The sequence below is a fragment of the Panthera uncia genome, chromosome D1, assembly GCF_023721935.1.
Source record: "Panthera uncia isolate 11264 chromosome D1, Puncia_PCG_1.0, whole genome shotgun sequence".
NCBI classification, from domain to species: Eukaryota; Metazoa; Chordata; class Mammalia; order Carnivora; family Felidae; genus Panthera; species Panthera uncia.
In genome coordinates, this window is record NC_064808.1 from 8,562,291 (window position 1) to 8,578,234 (window position 15,944).

Here is a 15,944-nt window from a genome sequence, read left to right on the forward strand (position 1 = left end):
GGGGGGGGGGGGGGGGGGGGGGGGGGGGGGGGGGTCCCGTGCGGAAGGGCTCAGAGCTCCCCACTTCCTGCCCTGGGCCTCACGACGTGGCGCCTCGGCCAGGGCCGTGGCTCGCCCCCCGCCCCCGCCCCTGCCCCGGGCCGTCTGTGGCTAGGGGAGAGGCTCTGTTCCTGCCATGGCTGGGCCCCCCGGGCAGCAAGACTCCGTGGCTCCTGCGCTGAGCCAGACTGTCTTCCAGGTTCCTGGAGAGCCACTGGTTTGTGTGGGTCACGCAGATGAACCACATCGTCATGGAGATCGACTGCGAGCCTTACCGTGACTGGTTCAGCAGCCAGGTGAGGGCAGCGGAGCTGGTCACCGGGGCCCCACAGCGTGTGCGGGTCCATTTCCCGGCCTCCAGAACTTGGCTGCCCCGTGCGCCCGGTGGGGCCTCCCTGGGGCTGCCTGTGGCCTCCCACTGGGAGGGCTGAGGTCTCTAGGCAGGGCCGTGCGAGAGGGAGGGGTGGGCCTCGGGGGGGGGGGGGGGGGGGGGGGGGGGGGGGGCCCGGCCCCCCCCCCCCCCCCCCCCCCCCCCCCCCCCCGTGTCAAAGCCCTGTCAAGGCCAAGCTCAGGTACCTGATGAAGTTGAGGAAAAGGACGGCCCCCAGGATGCCATAGAAAGGGCTGTAGGTGAGCAAGAAGCGAGCATAATAGCTGACGGCCCAGGCCAAGTCCTGCACAGAGAACAAGATTAGATGTGGGACAGCCGTCCTCCCGGGCGCCGCATCCTGACCACACGTGTGCCCACAGCCCCTCACGCGCCGCACTAGGCAAAGGTGGCCTCAGGACATGGGGCACCAGGCCCGCACAGGGCTGGTGGCCGTCTTTGTTTCCGGGGAAATGCTGAATGTGTGTGCAGCAGGAGGGGGCTGGGTGCTTTGCTTCAGGGAAAGAAACAGGGCGGGGACCAGGAGACGCCAGCCAAGGAACAGCCCCTTTCTGGTCCCGGGGATTCTGAAGGTGCATATAATGCCCCCCACAGCTGCCCTTCAGCCGTGTCCTCCCATTGGGACCCGGGATCTCCTTCCTTGCAGGACAAAGACCAGCGACACCGTCCGTCCTCCACGGAAAGGCTCTCCCAGCAGCCTCTGACTCTGCTGGTCCTCTCCACACACTTGATTCTCCTCCTGCCCCCTCTCCCGGCCTGCCCCTCGCCAAGGTGACAACAGCATCACAAGCTTGCTTGTCTTCTGTCACTGGGCAAGTGCCTCCCTCGGCTGTCCCCACTGCTCTACCCTCCACGGCAGCCCCACGGGTAGGCCCTCTGTGGAACGGGTCCCTCTCTCTCCACTGCCTCGCTGCAACCCGACCCGAGTCCGCATGCCTCCCATCGGTCTCCTGCTTCTCCTCGTGCACCATGGCAACCAGAGCCACCTTCTCAGCCCTGAGCAGAACCTCCGCAGAGCTCTGCAGGATCAGGGACCACTCTCTCTCCAGCCACCCTGACCCAGCTTATTCCGGCCCCAGGGCCTTTGCACTGTTTGCTCTCCCCCATCACTTTTCCTCTCCAGAGACTCAGCACGGCCTCTAAGTGGGGCTGCCTGTGTGAGTCCCATCTCCACCATTGGCTCTGTATAGCTGTGGGTGACTCATCCAGCTGTGCCTCTGTGTCCTCATCTGCGGGACAGGGAGAGAACCTCCCACCGAGGTTGGACATGGGTTGACCACGTATTACAACAGTAAGTGAAGCCTACAAGTATAAGCTCTGAACGACTCCAATCCAGTCCCTGCACACTGTCACCACGGAGATCTTCCTAACACGCAACTTGGATCATGACACTGCCACCCCCAAAGCCACCACTCGCCCCGTCCCCCACTAGATAAAGGATAAACCCTAGCCTCTGGGTAGGGCGCATGGGCCCTTCACATGCCTGCCCACCGACCTGGCCTCCTCATGCAGCCAGTCTCTCGACCTAGCTCAGGGTCTGCGTCCAGGCTGCACCCACCTGGAGGCTCCTTCTCCCCTTGTCTACTTGGCCAACTCATCCTATATCTGACGATTGTTGTTGTCGTTGTAATGTTTATTTTTGAGAGAGACAGAGTGCAAGCAGGGCAGGGGCAGAGAGAGAGGGAGACACAGAATCTGAGGCAGGCTCCGGGCTCTGAGCTGTCAGCCCAGAGCCCGACGCGGGACTTGAACTCACGAACCGCCAGATCATGACCTGAGCTGAAGCCAAATGCTCAACCGACTGAGCCACCCAGTCCGGCCAGGCTCCTCCTTGAATGCCTCCTCTCTATCAGAGGCTGAGTTGGGTGCTAGGAGCAAAAGGAGGTCCTTCACGAGCCCCGCGTCTGGATGGAAGGTGACAGAAGCAATGGGGAGCACTGGGTGGGGTCCTGACACGATCCTCGGATTTAGGAAAGGCCTTCCTTAGGAGGCAGGTGCCTGAGCTGGGCTGGGACAAACCAGAGGGCAGCCAAGCAAAGAACTGTAGGAGACATTTGCAGAAAGGCGACGATACGAAAAAAAGCCCAGACAGGAGAGATGGTGGGGTGCGCGGGGGTGGGGAGGTGAGCGGGGGGCAGGGGCTGGGTTTATATGCAGATCTTACGTCCCATGTGCTACAGCCCAAGTGCTCGCCGTGGGGGCGGGAGACAACACCAGGTCCCGTCTGCCTTGGGACACTGACTTCTACCTCTCGGGCAACAGAAAACTCCTGAGAGGTTTACACATCAGAAGAACACAGTCCCATTTGAATCTTAAAATAGATCCCTGCCAACTGGAGATGGAGGGATTAGGTTATTTCGGTAGCTGAGACAGGAAATGATGGAGACTCGAAGCAGGGCCCCCAGTCCCAAGGAGGAGATACAGATTCCAGAACGATTTAGGAGGTGGAGGCAGGTGCATCTGAGGACTGGTTGGTCGTGAGGAATCCCGGCTGGTCCCTGCACTGGTGCCATCGGCTGAGCAGGAAAGGCAGAGGGGAGCAGCTGGGAGGCCAGGAGGGCACGACCTTGGGATCCAGTGAGGGGTCTTGAAGGCGGTGGGAGAAGTGAGCATTCCGAGTTCTGCTCCAACTTTTCCATCACGTTGATTTTCATCTCTTGTGTGTGTTCGTGGTACAGTAGAAAGTATGTGTATATTGGGGTTGCCTGGGCGGCTCAGTCCATTAAGCGTCCGACTTGGGCTCAGGTCATGATCTCGCGGTTCGTGGGTCCGAGCCCCGCGTGGGGCTCTGTGCTGACAGCTCGGAGCCTGGGGCCTGCTTCGGAGTCTGCGTCTCCCTCTCCCTCGGCCCCTCCCCGACTAGCGCACTGTCTGTCTCTCAAAAATGAATAAACACTTTTTAAAAATTAAAAAAAAAAAAGAAAGTACATGTATATGAATGAGGTGCGTGCTTCTTTCTTTTTGTGCAGAGGGACACATGACCACAGGACCACTGGTGTCAGGGGCCGGGAAGCACAGGGAGGAGAACCAGCAGAGGTAGGATGCAGACGCAGACGGAGAGAATCTCAGGAGAGAGTGGCTCGTGGCGTCGGACCCAGAACCTCCAGGATATGGTGACGGGCAACATTGCCGGAGAGTAAACACCTCTCTCCTTGAAGCTCTGACTGACAGTGTCTCAAGCCCTCCCCTCCAGGCCAGGATTTCTCATCCTCTACACGACCGACCGCCTTTGGGGCTAAATCTCCACCGCAGGGGCCTGTCTGTCCCGTGCATGACAGGACGTTTAGCAGCGTCCCCGGCTAGATGCCCACCAGATGCCAGTCGCACTGTCTCCCCCGAGTTGTGACCACCAAAAATGTCTCCAGATATTGCCAGCTGGCCCAGCAGAACCGCTCCTGCGGCAGACCACTGCCCCAAGCCACTGCCCCAAGCCCCTGCAGGACACATGTCTGTCCCATGCCCTGTGCAGTCATGGACCCCAGGCGTGGCCCTGGATCTTAACTGCCCTGAATCCCCAGCACCGGACCTGACCGCAGTCAGCTCCTGTTTTGTAGAAGGAGCCCGAGGCTGGAGGCTGGTCCCTCTCACCCAGCTTGAACCCAACTCCCCAGCAGGGGCAAGGGCAGGGCCCTGAGGGGTCCTATCATATTCCCCTGGTTCTGCCACCTGATCCCATTGAGGCACGTAGCCTCATTTCCTTTCCTGGTGTCCTTATCAAGTACTTTGTCCCTTGGGGAACAAGGACGGTAAAAAAAAAAGGAAATATTCAGGCAGGAGTCATCTGCCATGAAAGCTGGTTAAAATACCCCCAGTAGCTGGGGTGCCTGGGTGGCTCAGTTGGTTAAGTGTCCGACTCTTGATTTCAGCTCAGGTCATGATCTCATGGTTGGTGAGTTCAGGCCCCACATCGGGCTCTGTGCTGACAGCACCGGGCTCTGTGCTGACAGCACGGAGCCTGCTTGGGATTCTCTCTCTCTTTCTCTCTCTCTCTCTCTCTGCCCCTCCCCTGCCCCTCTCTCAAAATAAATAAATAGACTTAAAAAAAAAATACCTCCAGCAGCACCGCGAAACCCCACACGGCAGGGCTCAAGTTCCTTTTCAGCTGTGTGATCCCTTCCAGAGCCCGGGGTCCCCAGGGGAAACAGCAGTTTCCGCAGGCGGGAGGTGTGGGTTCAAATTCCCACGGTTTAACTGACCCAGAAACTCCCATCCTCCAGCCTGTGCCATTTAACTCATAAACCAGGGTAAAACATAATGTAGGTGGCCGTGCTGAACTGTTCCTGGAACACGGTAAGTACTGATGAAACGCTCGCTTCCGGAAAAATATCATGTCCCAGAAGCGGGTGGTACGGGTTCTGCCAACACAGGACTGGCAGAGACTTCCAGAATCTACTGCCTCCCGGACCACCCCAACGCCTCCTGGGTCCCAGCCCTGGACCTTAGCAGAATCAACAGGCATGGCCCCTGTCCCACAATTTCAACGAGAGAGGTTAAGGCAAAGTACTCGGAAGCCGTTCAAATGCTATAGAAACAGGAGGTAGTATTTGAGAGAGACTGGGAGACTGGGGGCTGATGTAAAGGGAGAGCACAGGGCCTGGGTTCTAGTGCCAGACCCCCCCCCCCCCCGCCCTCCGCTTGGTGTCATCCTGGGCAAGTCCCAAACTCTCAGAGTCTCAATATTCTCATTTATGAAACTGGGTTAAAAAAAAAAAAAAAAAAAGACCAGCAATACCTACGTGCAGCTCCACTTGGCCTTCAGGGCAGGGGCCCCGTCCCAGCCCCAGGGAGCCACGCTCTGCCACAGGCAAGGCTCTGCCAGTGGGGATGGCTCCATCTGGGTCATTCTATCAACCTTGTACATAGAATCACGCCTGCACTCTACGTAAAGCCAACGGCCGGGGCATGGGCCGCGCTGGACGGCTCTCTCTGGACACAGAATCTGGAGATTCTGCCAAGCCCGATGTGACAGGCTGGATTGTGTCCCCCTAAAATGCGTACGTTGAAACCCTGCTCCCAGGGCCTCCCGTGAGCTTGTCTGGAGCTAGGGTCGCTGCAAATGTCATCAGCTAAGCTGGGGTCCACAGGGTGGGCCCTCATTCACTGTGACCGGCGTTCTTCGCCAAGGGGAATCTGGACACAGATACAGGTGCATACAGGGAAGACGATGAGAGACACCCACAGGGGACCCGGCTATCCACAGGCCAAGGAGACTGGCTGGGACCAGGTCCTCCCTAACAGCCCTCGGAAGGATCTACATCCCCAACACCTCACCTCTGGCTGCTAGCCCCCAGAACTGCGAGAGCGACCCCTCTGTGGTGGGACACAGCTGCCACTCTGTGCTCCTTTCTTGCACGGCCGTAGCAACCGGATGCACCTGTCATCTGAGCCAGCGCCCGGCGGCTCTCCGTTCACCACGCGGAGCATGGTGTGCCCTGGCTCACGGGGTCTCGGGGCTGCACGGGAGGCAGTGGCTGGAGCGGTGGACAGGTGGCCCGAGTCTGGCTGTCATCACGTCGCCTTTGGGAACTTTCCGAGGGAGCTCTGCAAAGGTGGTGGCCTCCCACTGCCCCCACTGTGTGTGTGTGTGTGTGTGTGTGTGTGTGTGTGTGTAGGGGGGAAATGTGTGAGGCTGGGGCGCTGTGGTCTCCTCGGTTCCTGGGAGCCTCAAAGGAGGTCCTTTCCTGAGAGTGACAAGACAGCCCCCCCTCCCAAGGGGGGACAGGGCAGTCCCCTGGGCCCACCTGCCCCTGTGTGCCCCCCACACCCTTGGCCAGCTGTACCCCTTGACTCACCACCCAGTCTCTGCGTGCGATCATGGTCATGATGATCTGGTACTGGAAGTACACAGGGATGAGCAGTGGTGGCCCGACTGCGGGGAGAACAGAGGTGCTCAGAGCCTGGACGGTCCGGGGCGGGAGTCGGGCTGAGCCCTGGATGGGGGGCCCAGCCCTTCAGCTCACAGGCAGAGGTGGCGACCTGTGCCCGAGGAGCAGAGGTGGAGCAGACGCCCCACACCCCCCCCCCCCCCCCCCCCCCCATCTGGGCCCCCCCCCCCCCCACCGAGTGCAGGACCCTGGGTCTGTGCCCCATCCGTATCACGGGCCAGGTGCCGTCTGCTGGGGATGCCGTTTACTGCCGGGGCCCCTTCTGCTCTAACAGGCTTGGGGGCGATTTCTGGGTCCGAAGGGGTGTCGGGCGAGAGCAGATAGATGGCCCTTGTGGGGTGTGGTTGTGGGGTGCGCCCCGGCACTCACTCAGGAAGAAGTACTCGTGCTGGTGATTGTAAGGTAGGTATTTCAGCTTCTTCTTGCCGTACTGAGGGGAGCAGAGAGAGCATGAGCACCCATCACCCCCAGGCTCCGGCCGCCCGTGCCCCCCCCCCCCGCCGCCACCGCTCGGCGGCCACCGCCCCTCTCCTGTCAGTCTGCACCCTGGGCCCCCAAAGCTGAGCCCCTCTGGCCCTCGGGGCTCCTGGCTGCCCCGGCGAACAGTGGCCACCGTTTCCTCGGGTTCGCCCGGGCTGAGGGTGCCTACCCCAAGCTTCACCCCGTGCAGGCCTGAGCTCACCCACGCCTCTGCCAGCCCAGGAGGCTGGTGCTTCTGAGCACCTGGGTCAAATCATTGCCCAAGGCCACACGGAAAATGGGCCCAGCTGGGATCTGGCCCAAGAAAGCTGACTCGGAGTCCACATGGCAAGCCCTAAACGAATGTTTGTGGAGTGAGTGAGCAAATGAATGACTCACATGGGGACCCACAGAGGGAGCTCCTTGGACAGCCTCCACCCCTTTGAGGGCGAGAAAAGCTCTCGGGGCATCCCGGGGAGCTCCCCAGAGCCCGCCGCAGCCGGGAGAACCCAGGTAAGGGCCAGGGGAATTGTTAACAGTCACCGGGGTGGGAGCAGCTCCTTCCCTGGAGCCTCCTGCAATTTTCAAAAGCTAATCACTTTCCCCAGGAGGATGCTTTTCTGTTCAGGGTGCCGGCAGGCCAGGGAGGCCACGCCTAGCCACCTGGTCCCAGCCAGGGCACCCTGACGCCCAGACACTCCGAACGAGGAGGGCCACGCTGGGGCCTGGGCACATAGCTGCTTCGGTCGTGCTGAGCACGAGCCGGTAGGGGAGCCACTGCCCCACAGGGTCCCTGGAGCCCTTTAATTCTAGGGTCCAGTCCTCTGGAGACCGGCCCACCTCGCTCCTTGGGGACTGAGACTGTAAGGTGATGCTCAGAGAGTGGCCCCCTGCTCCTGGTGCCGATGCTGAAGGGCCACACAGGGAGGCTGGGCTTAGACCTGCACAGATCACTTAGTCTCTCTGAGCCCTGTTCGGCACCCAAATCACTGTTCGTTAAGAGGAGCCAATGAGAACATGGGCATAAATGCCAGGTGCTGGCCCCTGGGACACTGGCCCTCATCCACCCTTCCCTGGATCCATCCACCTTCAGAGGAAGGCGATCATTCCTATTTACTGCAGTCAGGAGAGGAGAGCACATTACAGATGGTGAGACCCTGGATATTGGCCATCCAATGCCCCCATCTCCAGGTGAGAGAGAGGAAAGTGACCGTCAAGCTCACAGGCAGGGCCCATGACTCTTGAAAGAAGGGGCCCTGGTGGGAAGGAAGCCCAGACTGTCCCCAGGACTGGCGTCTTGGCACCAGGGGCCCTGGTCATGACACATCTGGCTGAAGCACCACTAGAAGTGACCCCTTTGTTCCGTGTGGCCTCCTGTGCCTTGGCAAGGGTCTCGCTCATCCCCAGAAAGTGTGGCCATTTACACGAGGACGGTCACTAAGGCCAGGGCTGCGGCTGGCCTCGGAGAGGTCCCAGCCAAGGAAGCTTCAGAGGCAGCCTTCGAAGGTTCCTCAGCGGCCAGTTGACAGGTGGGGGAAGAATGCTGTGGTCCAGGGTTCCGGAGAGCCTACAGAAGGGGCCGCTGGATCCTGTTCTAACCTCCTCCTAGAAGCCAGGAAATGGGCCCACAGGCCCAGCCTGAGTCTGCAGGCTTCTCGGCCCTGGACAGGGGCCCTTCCGATCACATCTCGGCCCCACAGGTCATCCCAGGAGGTGGCCCTAGGCCCGGAGGACCCTCTCGGGCTAGTTAGACTCCACTCGGGAAGTGACCCTTAAGGCAGGCCCGCCAGGTGGGTAGACCAGAAGGTCCCCATAGAAAGACTTAGGGGTGGCACCAGGGAATTCAGCTGACGTTGCGTTTCTGTAGCAAGCCACTGTTTTCATCGCTTTCTGGTGGCCTCTGGGGAGTGACAGAGATCACATGGGCTGCCGCTCCCCCAGCTCCCACTGGCTCCCGTGGGTGCCCCACCCCCATGCTGCAGACTGTCCCACAGGCGCTGCTGGGTCCCTGGCCCCCTGCCCGGCTGTCCCTTGGGCAGCGGTGGGCCTCCCTGTCAGACCTTGTGTCCCCAGGCTTAGGGAGGCAGGGGCTCGGGATTCGGAAACAATTCAGTATTTGAGCAAATTGCTTCACACACACCCTCCCCTGCCCTGTCATGAGCTTGGGGCTCCTCACTCATCGAGGGGGGGTCTGATGGGCACATCCCAGGGCTGTTGAGGGACCAGCACATGAAGCAGATATAATGGGACTTTGGGACCACGAATGGAACCATGAACTGTCGTCACAGCTACACGTGTGGCGTGCAGTGACACAACAAAACGTCACCGCACATCACTGCACGTTCCCATCTCGGTGACATCAGCTGGAGCAGGGGCAGGGCCATCTGGCAGGGTAAGGCTGGCCCTCTGACAACCAGAGAGTGCACGCCCGGTCTGGCGATGTGTGCCTGAATTGCGGGCTCAGCTCATTGCCAGCATCTAGCCGTGTAGGGCACCAGGCTCAGGGGAGGCAGGCAGAGGGCGTCAGAACGTACGAAGCTGGGAGGAGGTGCCTGCTCCCTGCATCTCAACTCATCAGAGAGCTGGGGTGGCCCCACAAGCTCATTTCCTAATGTCCAGCAGGTGGTACCTTGGGCAGGTTCTGGCAGGACCCAGGAGCGCTGGCCTAGGGGCAGGACAGCCTGGGTTTGGATGCTGCTGCTGCCTTTTCTAGCTACAACCTCGAGCGAGTTATTTCAGGTCTCTTGGCCTTAGCTCTTCCATCTGTGAAATGGGCACGATGAGGGCTCCTGCCTCGTGGTTAAGCAAAGATTAAGCGATATGTCGCATGCCGTGTTCGGCCGATGCTAGGCGCACGACTCAGTCAGGGTCTGCTCTCCGCAACCCCCCCATAGTGGGTGCGGGGCCTGGAGGACCCCCACACCTCCTCTCCTCCAGGAGAATCCTTGTCACACGGAGGGAGAAAGCTCAGGTGGCAGGGCTGTCATAAGTGAGATGCAGAGAAGACAGAGGGTGCTTTCACTCAGGCCAGGTGGCCTCCTGTGGTCTAGAGGACAAAACGGTGGCACACACAGGGCTCCCTTTGACGCATTCCCGAGCTGAGGCTCCTAGGGGACAAAAGCAGGGGCAGGGGGAGCCCTGCCAGCTCTGGTGGCCTGGCTTCCCGGAGGTCCCTACCGCTTTGCCCAGGCTGGGCTGACTGTCCCGTGCCCAGCCCCTCCGCAGACCACGGGCCAGGCTTGGCTTACAGGCTGAGTGGGTGCCAGGGGCGTGTGCGGGGGACTTTTCAGCTTTGGAACAAAATGTCTGAGGAACAACAAGGGCCTTCCTTGTCCGTTCAGGGTTGGGGGAGGGGAGCTGTCACCAAGCCCAGTCCCCGCCTCTGGGAACCTGCAAACTCACAGAGAGAAATGAGCTACGTGGCCACACTGGGCATGCACAGCATGGCAAGACCCCGGTCCGTGGGCCCGAGAGGAGGGCCGTGGTTGTTCCAAGGGAGGGCTGGTCACTCGGCCCGTTCACAAAGGTCTCCCTGGAGGGGCAGGTGCAGACAGGCGGCGGGGCCGGGAGAGCATCCCCGTCCCAGATGGGCGGAAAAGGAGGATGTTGGGTGGGGAGGCACAGACACTCATGGCTTCTGAAAGCCCTCTTACAGCGCCACCGGGATAATGGCCTCACCGTTCCCCTCGGGATGCGACAGATAGACAAATGGCTGAGCGAAGGCTGCCCCTGACATCACCGCTATTTAACTCTGTTCTGGAAGTTCCAGTAATGTCAGAAAACCCAAACCAGAAACAAGAGTGTGGAGCTATTAGAAAGAGTAAATCTTCATTATTTCCAAGGATAGAATTGTCTACCCAGGAAACTCAGAACAAGCAGCTGAAATAACTCAAATCACAAAGAGGCCTGAGGGGGGCGCCACGGTGGCTCAGTCAGTTATGCGTCCGACATTTGATTTCGGCTCAGGTCATGATCTCACGGTTTGTGGGATCCAACCACACACCCCCCCCCCCCCACGCCACGTTGGGGTCTGCGGACGACGGCACGGAGTCCGCTCGGGATTCTCTCTCCCTCTCTCTCTGCCCTTCTCCTGTTCTCTCTCTCAAAATAAAGAAATAAACATTTTTTAAAAAGCCAAAAAAAAAAAAAAAAAAACCCACCAAAAACCCCAAAGAGGACTGAGTGGACAACCAGCTGGACCTAAGATGACAATCAAATATCAACAGCTTCCCTGACCCCTGGCGAAACCCCAATAACAAAAATGGAAAATATCCAGCATGAAATTGAACAAGAACCACCCATGAGACATATAAAGAAAAGTCTACGAGAAATAAAAAGAGGCTTGAGCAGTCGGAGAAAGACGCCTCACTGCTGGATGGAAAGATCGAGTACGAGGATGTCAATTCTTCCCAGGAACGGAACGTCAGTCCGCTAACGAGCTTACGGTAAGTTATTAGGGGCCTAGGGTGGATGGAGGGCCGCCCAAGTCGTGCAGACGGTGTCCTGCCTGAGGCCAGACAGCCCAGCCCAGGCGCAGGGCTTGGGGGGAGCCCCCCCTACCCCGCTCCGTCGTCGCCACATGGGAAGGGCCTTGCGCGCTGACAGGGGTGGTGCTAGAAAAAACTGGCTGACTCCAGACAACTGCGGAGGGAGGACGCCAGCCTTACGCACAGCCTCTTCGGCCAAAGTTAAAATAATTCAAAGTGAAGCCGTAAGACGCTGAAAATAATATGTACGAAGGACTTCCTTGGGGCGCCTGCCCGGCTCAGTCGGTAAAGTGTGCGACTCTTGATTTTGAGGTTGTGAGTTCAAACCCCACATGGGGTGTAGAGATTACTTAAAATCTTTTTTTTTTTTTTTTTTAAGAACTTTCAAAGCATAAAAGAAATGAAAGGAATCTGCAGGAGGGGAAGAAATGAATACATCTTGCTACATAAAACGAACAAAATCCTCCTGAAAGTCATAAAGAAGACCAGAAGGCAGATAACTAAGAGGCCCACCCTGCTCACCTTTCTGCGCGCCGGGCAGCCCTTTGGAGCCGGTCTGTTTATCGGGGCCTGGAGATAAGAGCCCTGGCCTCCTTGCTCTGGAGGCCAGAGGCTTTCTCAAGATCCCAAGGCCTGGGGGCGCCTGGGTGGCTCAGTGGATTAAGCTTCTGACTCGATTTTTGGCTCGGGTCATGATCTCACGGTTTGTGAGGTCGTGAGTTCTCAGAGCCTGCTTGGGACTCTCTCTCTACCCCTCCCCCACTTCCTCTCTCTCAAAATAAAGGAATAAACGTTAAAAAAAAAAAAAAAAAGAGAGAGACCTTGAGACCTGGCCATCTGGGGCCAGGTGGCTGGCCCTGAGGTGTGTGGGGTGTGTGGTATGTGGGCCCGGCCTGAGACAATGTCATCAGACCCATGGTCACCAGGGTCCCTTCCAGGACAGCAGGGTCCTATGGACACCGGGGCACGGTTGGGTCAGGAACCCAGCAGACATCTGGCCTTTCCCTCGACACGTGGGTCAAAGCAGAGGATTTCCACAGAGCCCCTGCGGCCCCGGCTGTGGTCTCTCAAATGCTACCGGCCATCCGATAACCAGATCCCCGAACCTTCCCTCCCCAGCACCTGCCCCAAAGCTGGCGTTCCAGAAGTGTCTACGGAGACGAGATGTTGAAAGAGGTTTCCCTGGCCACCACACGGAGAGGAAAGAAGGCTTCCTGCCAGCAGAGCTGGTGAGACTGGATTTGTGTTGTTAGGGACACAGAGAGCATCTGGCAGGACAGCCGACGACTCTACCACATGAAGCCTCAGGGAGAAAGGGAAGCCTTTGTCCTCACTCATCGAGGCCCCAAGTTCGTCGGCCCCGCTATCCGGACACCTCACATCAAAGCTAGCAAACTGTTTCCTAGAAGAAACAGGGCAAGCTTGTGCTTCGGCAGAGAATATAATCCCTGCCTGGCCAGAGAGGCTCCTCGCTTCCAAAGCACTGAATTTTGGCTAATTTCCTCTGCATTGACAAGGCCACGGAAAACCCATGTTTCTGCTCAGATGTTCTCTTGGGTGGAACTGAAATGGGAAAGACAGGGTAAGAGCCAGAACTGGAGGAACAGGCTCTCTCCATTCCTTGTTCCAATGCTTGGATGCCAATATCGTCGGGAACACCACAGCACCGCTGGGAATCCCAGGCCCCTCTCCTTCCTTGATGCGCCTCTCTTGACAAATGCTTACGGAGTCCCTACTCTGTGCACGGCAGCGTGACGCTTACGAGTTGTACAAGAGCAACGAAAAAATATCCTAAACTCATCTCACCACCATATTTACAAACAGCAAAGCATATGTAGATTTTTTTTTTTTTTTTTGTAAATTAAACCCTAGAGAAGAGAAGTTGAGAATTAGTAATGTATTTTCCTGTCTTATAAAATAGCATGGGTTATGTTATGGTATAGAAATACACCAGAGCACTGGCCAGACCCCAGCAAAGGCTGATGCACCTGGGACTCCCAGAAAGGGGTCCATGTTTGGTAAGGTGGCAAGGGGCAGGATAGAATGTCTAAGGTTGTTTACTTTGTCGTTTTTTTTTTTTTTAACTTTCTTTCTTCCCTTCTTTCTTTCTTTCTTTCTTATTATTTTAAACATTTATTTATTTTTGAGAGAGAGAGAGAGAGACAGAGAGACAGAGTGTGAGCAGGGGAGGGGCAGAGAGAGAGGGAGACACAGAATCCAAAGCAGGCTCCAGGCTCCGAGCTGTCAGCACAGAGCCCGACACGGGGCTCAAACCCACGAACTGTGAGATCATGACCTGAGCCGAAGTTGGATGTTTAACAGGCCGAGCCACCCAGGCACCCCTAAAGTTTATTTTTGAGAGTGAAAGAACGAGAGAGAGAGAGAGAGAGAGGGAACACATGCCAGCGAGTACGAGTTGGGGAGGGGCAGAGGGAAAGAGGGAGAGAGAATCCCAAGCAGGCTCTACACTGTCAGCCCGGAGCCCAACTTGGGGCTCGATCCTATGACTATGAGATCAAGATCTGAGCCGATATCAAGAGTCAGACACTTAATCGACCGAGCCACCCAGGGGCCCCAAGAATGTCTAAGTTTTAAGCTTGGTTTCTAAAAAAGAAATCTGGAAGAATTTATATGCTATGTTGTCATTAGTGGTCACCCTCAGGGGTATGATCTTTGGGGCAAAGGGGGACAATAGAGGTAACAGGAGATTAGCTTTGTCACTTGGTGTATTTCTGTACCACTTAAGTGCTTGTAATGGGTAAGTTCTAGATTTATAATAAAAAAAAGGAACGAATATAAAAATAAGGCCGTGTGGTAGTGTGGAAGGGAAAGGACCTGGCTGTCAGATCTGGGGCCTCGTCCCAGACTAGCCACTAACCCATGTGATCCTGAACACACCCCCTCCTTCCGCTGAGCCTCACTTTGTCACCTATGGTGAAGCGGGTTGGCCAAGGTCCCTCCCAGCATCGAGGACTGACTCTCCAAATAAGACTTCCCTGAGCTGATCTTGGGGGACCGCGCCCGAGCCCTGGGACTGTGCCTCCCTGCGAAACCGGAATCAGGTTTCCCTTGCCCCCAGGAAGAAACAAGGCAGGAGGCATTCTCCCCCAGCCCACAGGAGGGAGAGAGGCCCCTAACACCGATAAGGAGCTGATCCGTTATTTGTACGTGAGGCCACGCCACAGAAATTCCAGCTTGAGTAATTCGGGAAAGGTTTCCACGTACGCATTAGATGCAGATGCGTTTGGATGTCTATTCAACCCGCAGGATTCCTTCCCTGGTTCCCCCTCGGGCCAAACACTTCCCACGTCGACACTGACCCTTCATCGTACCTCAATGGGCTGCCATTCGCCCAGGACAAACACATGCAGCATGTTCACATCCGGATCCTTGTGGAAGATGTTGGGCTTGGCGTGATGCTGGAAGTGACGATGGTTCCACCAGTTGGCGGAGGCGCCCTGCGGGGGAAGACGGGGTGAGTGGCACAGTTGTCTGGCGGGGGGGGGGGGGGGGCGGGGACCAGTTCTTAGGAGCGCCAGTGCTCAGGGCTGACTTCACCATCATACACGGGGCCTTGGGCACCCCCCACCCCCCAAACATCAGAATGCAGTCCTGCCGGTACTAAGTCCAGAGCGCTGGGCGGCCCCAGAGGCCAGGACTTCTGGGTGGAGCCAAGCCACGCCACCCCTCCAGGCCCGTCTTCCCATCGCCTTCAGCGATGGCGGGCAAGGACAGCTAGTGCTAGGCGGGCGCCTTGGCAGGCGTCGGGTGGCCTCTGGACTCTACCAGCACCAGGTGTGAGCCTCCACCCCCCGCATCCTCTGTATGTCCCCCACTTGCCACGTTCTACAAGGAGAAACACTTCTGTTTCAGGAGACGGTAAGAAGTGGTCTCTACTCTTTGGCCCGGGATCCCACTGCGAGGCAGGTACCCAAGAGAAATGAAAACACGGCCACACAAAATTGGACACCGACGTTCCCATTATTCAAAAGAAGCCAAAAGTGGGAACGACCCAATGTCCGTCAGCCTGAAGGCTGGATAAATAAAACGTGGTTGATCCGCATGGCGGGATACCGTTTGGCCACGCCACAAAAAGGTGTGAGGCACGGATATCTGCTGCAACGCGGGGGAACCTTGAGAACATCATGGTAAGTGGGTGAAGGCAGACACAAAGGACCACGTACGTGATTCCATTTATATGAAATGTCTGGAATAGAGAATCTAGACATAGAAGGAGCCGTGGTCGCCTAGGGCTGGGGTTGGGGATGGGGGGGAGGGATGAGGGGGTTGGGAGGGGGTGGCCACGAGCTTTGAGGTTTCTTTTGGGAGTGATGAAGATGCTCCCCCAAACGACGGTTGCATAAATCTGAGCACATACCATAAGCCGTTGGCAAGAGGCAACCCGACAGCCGGATAGGCTGCTGTACCGAGGGGTGAGGTCACACCCGGGAGGCCAGAAGGAGGATTTAAGAAATGACCCCTAACAGGAACAGGTAATAGCTTCCCAGTTCTAATATGTAAATATAAAACCATGATTCCAGGAGACAAGAAGCATTATGTAAGGATGTCCCGCAAGGTCAGAAAGTTCTGGCTCACCAACTCCAGCTCTTGCCACACTTTGGAGACATGCCCATCCCCCAAAGTTGCCCTGTGGCCCACAAAAGGAAATTAAGACTTTCCTGATGA

The 15,944-nt window shown here is 57.5% G+C and overlaps 1 protein-coding gene across 1 annotated transcript in view; it reads right to left on the bottom strand.

Annotated features, from left to right (window-relative positions):
- LOC125911228 (acyl-CoA 6-desaturase-like) overlaps positions 1-15,944 on the bottom strand; it is a 32,137-nt gene that overhangs the window by 1,204 nt on the left and 14,989 nt on the right. The window contains exons 5-9 of the mRNA XM_049614975.1: positions 14,591-14,716; positions 6,682-6,742; positions 6,220-6,296; positions 603-713; positions 315-475 (exon numbers count right to left, since the gene is read on the bottom strand). Of these exons, the coding sequence (XP_049470932.1) occupies positions 315-475; positions 603-713; positions 6,220-6,296; positions 6,682-6,742; positions 14,591-14,716 (536 nt within the window). The remainder of the gene's footprint in view (positions 1-314; positions 476-602; positions 714-6,219; positions 6,297-6,681; positions 6,743-14,590; positions 14,717-15,944) is intronic.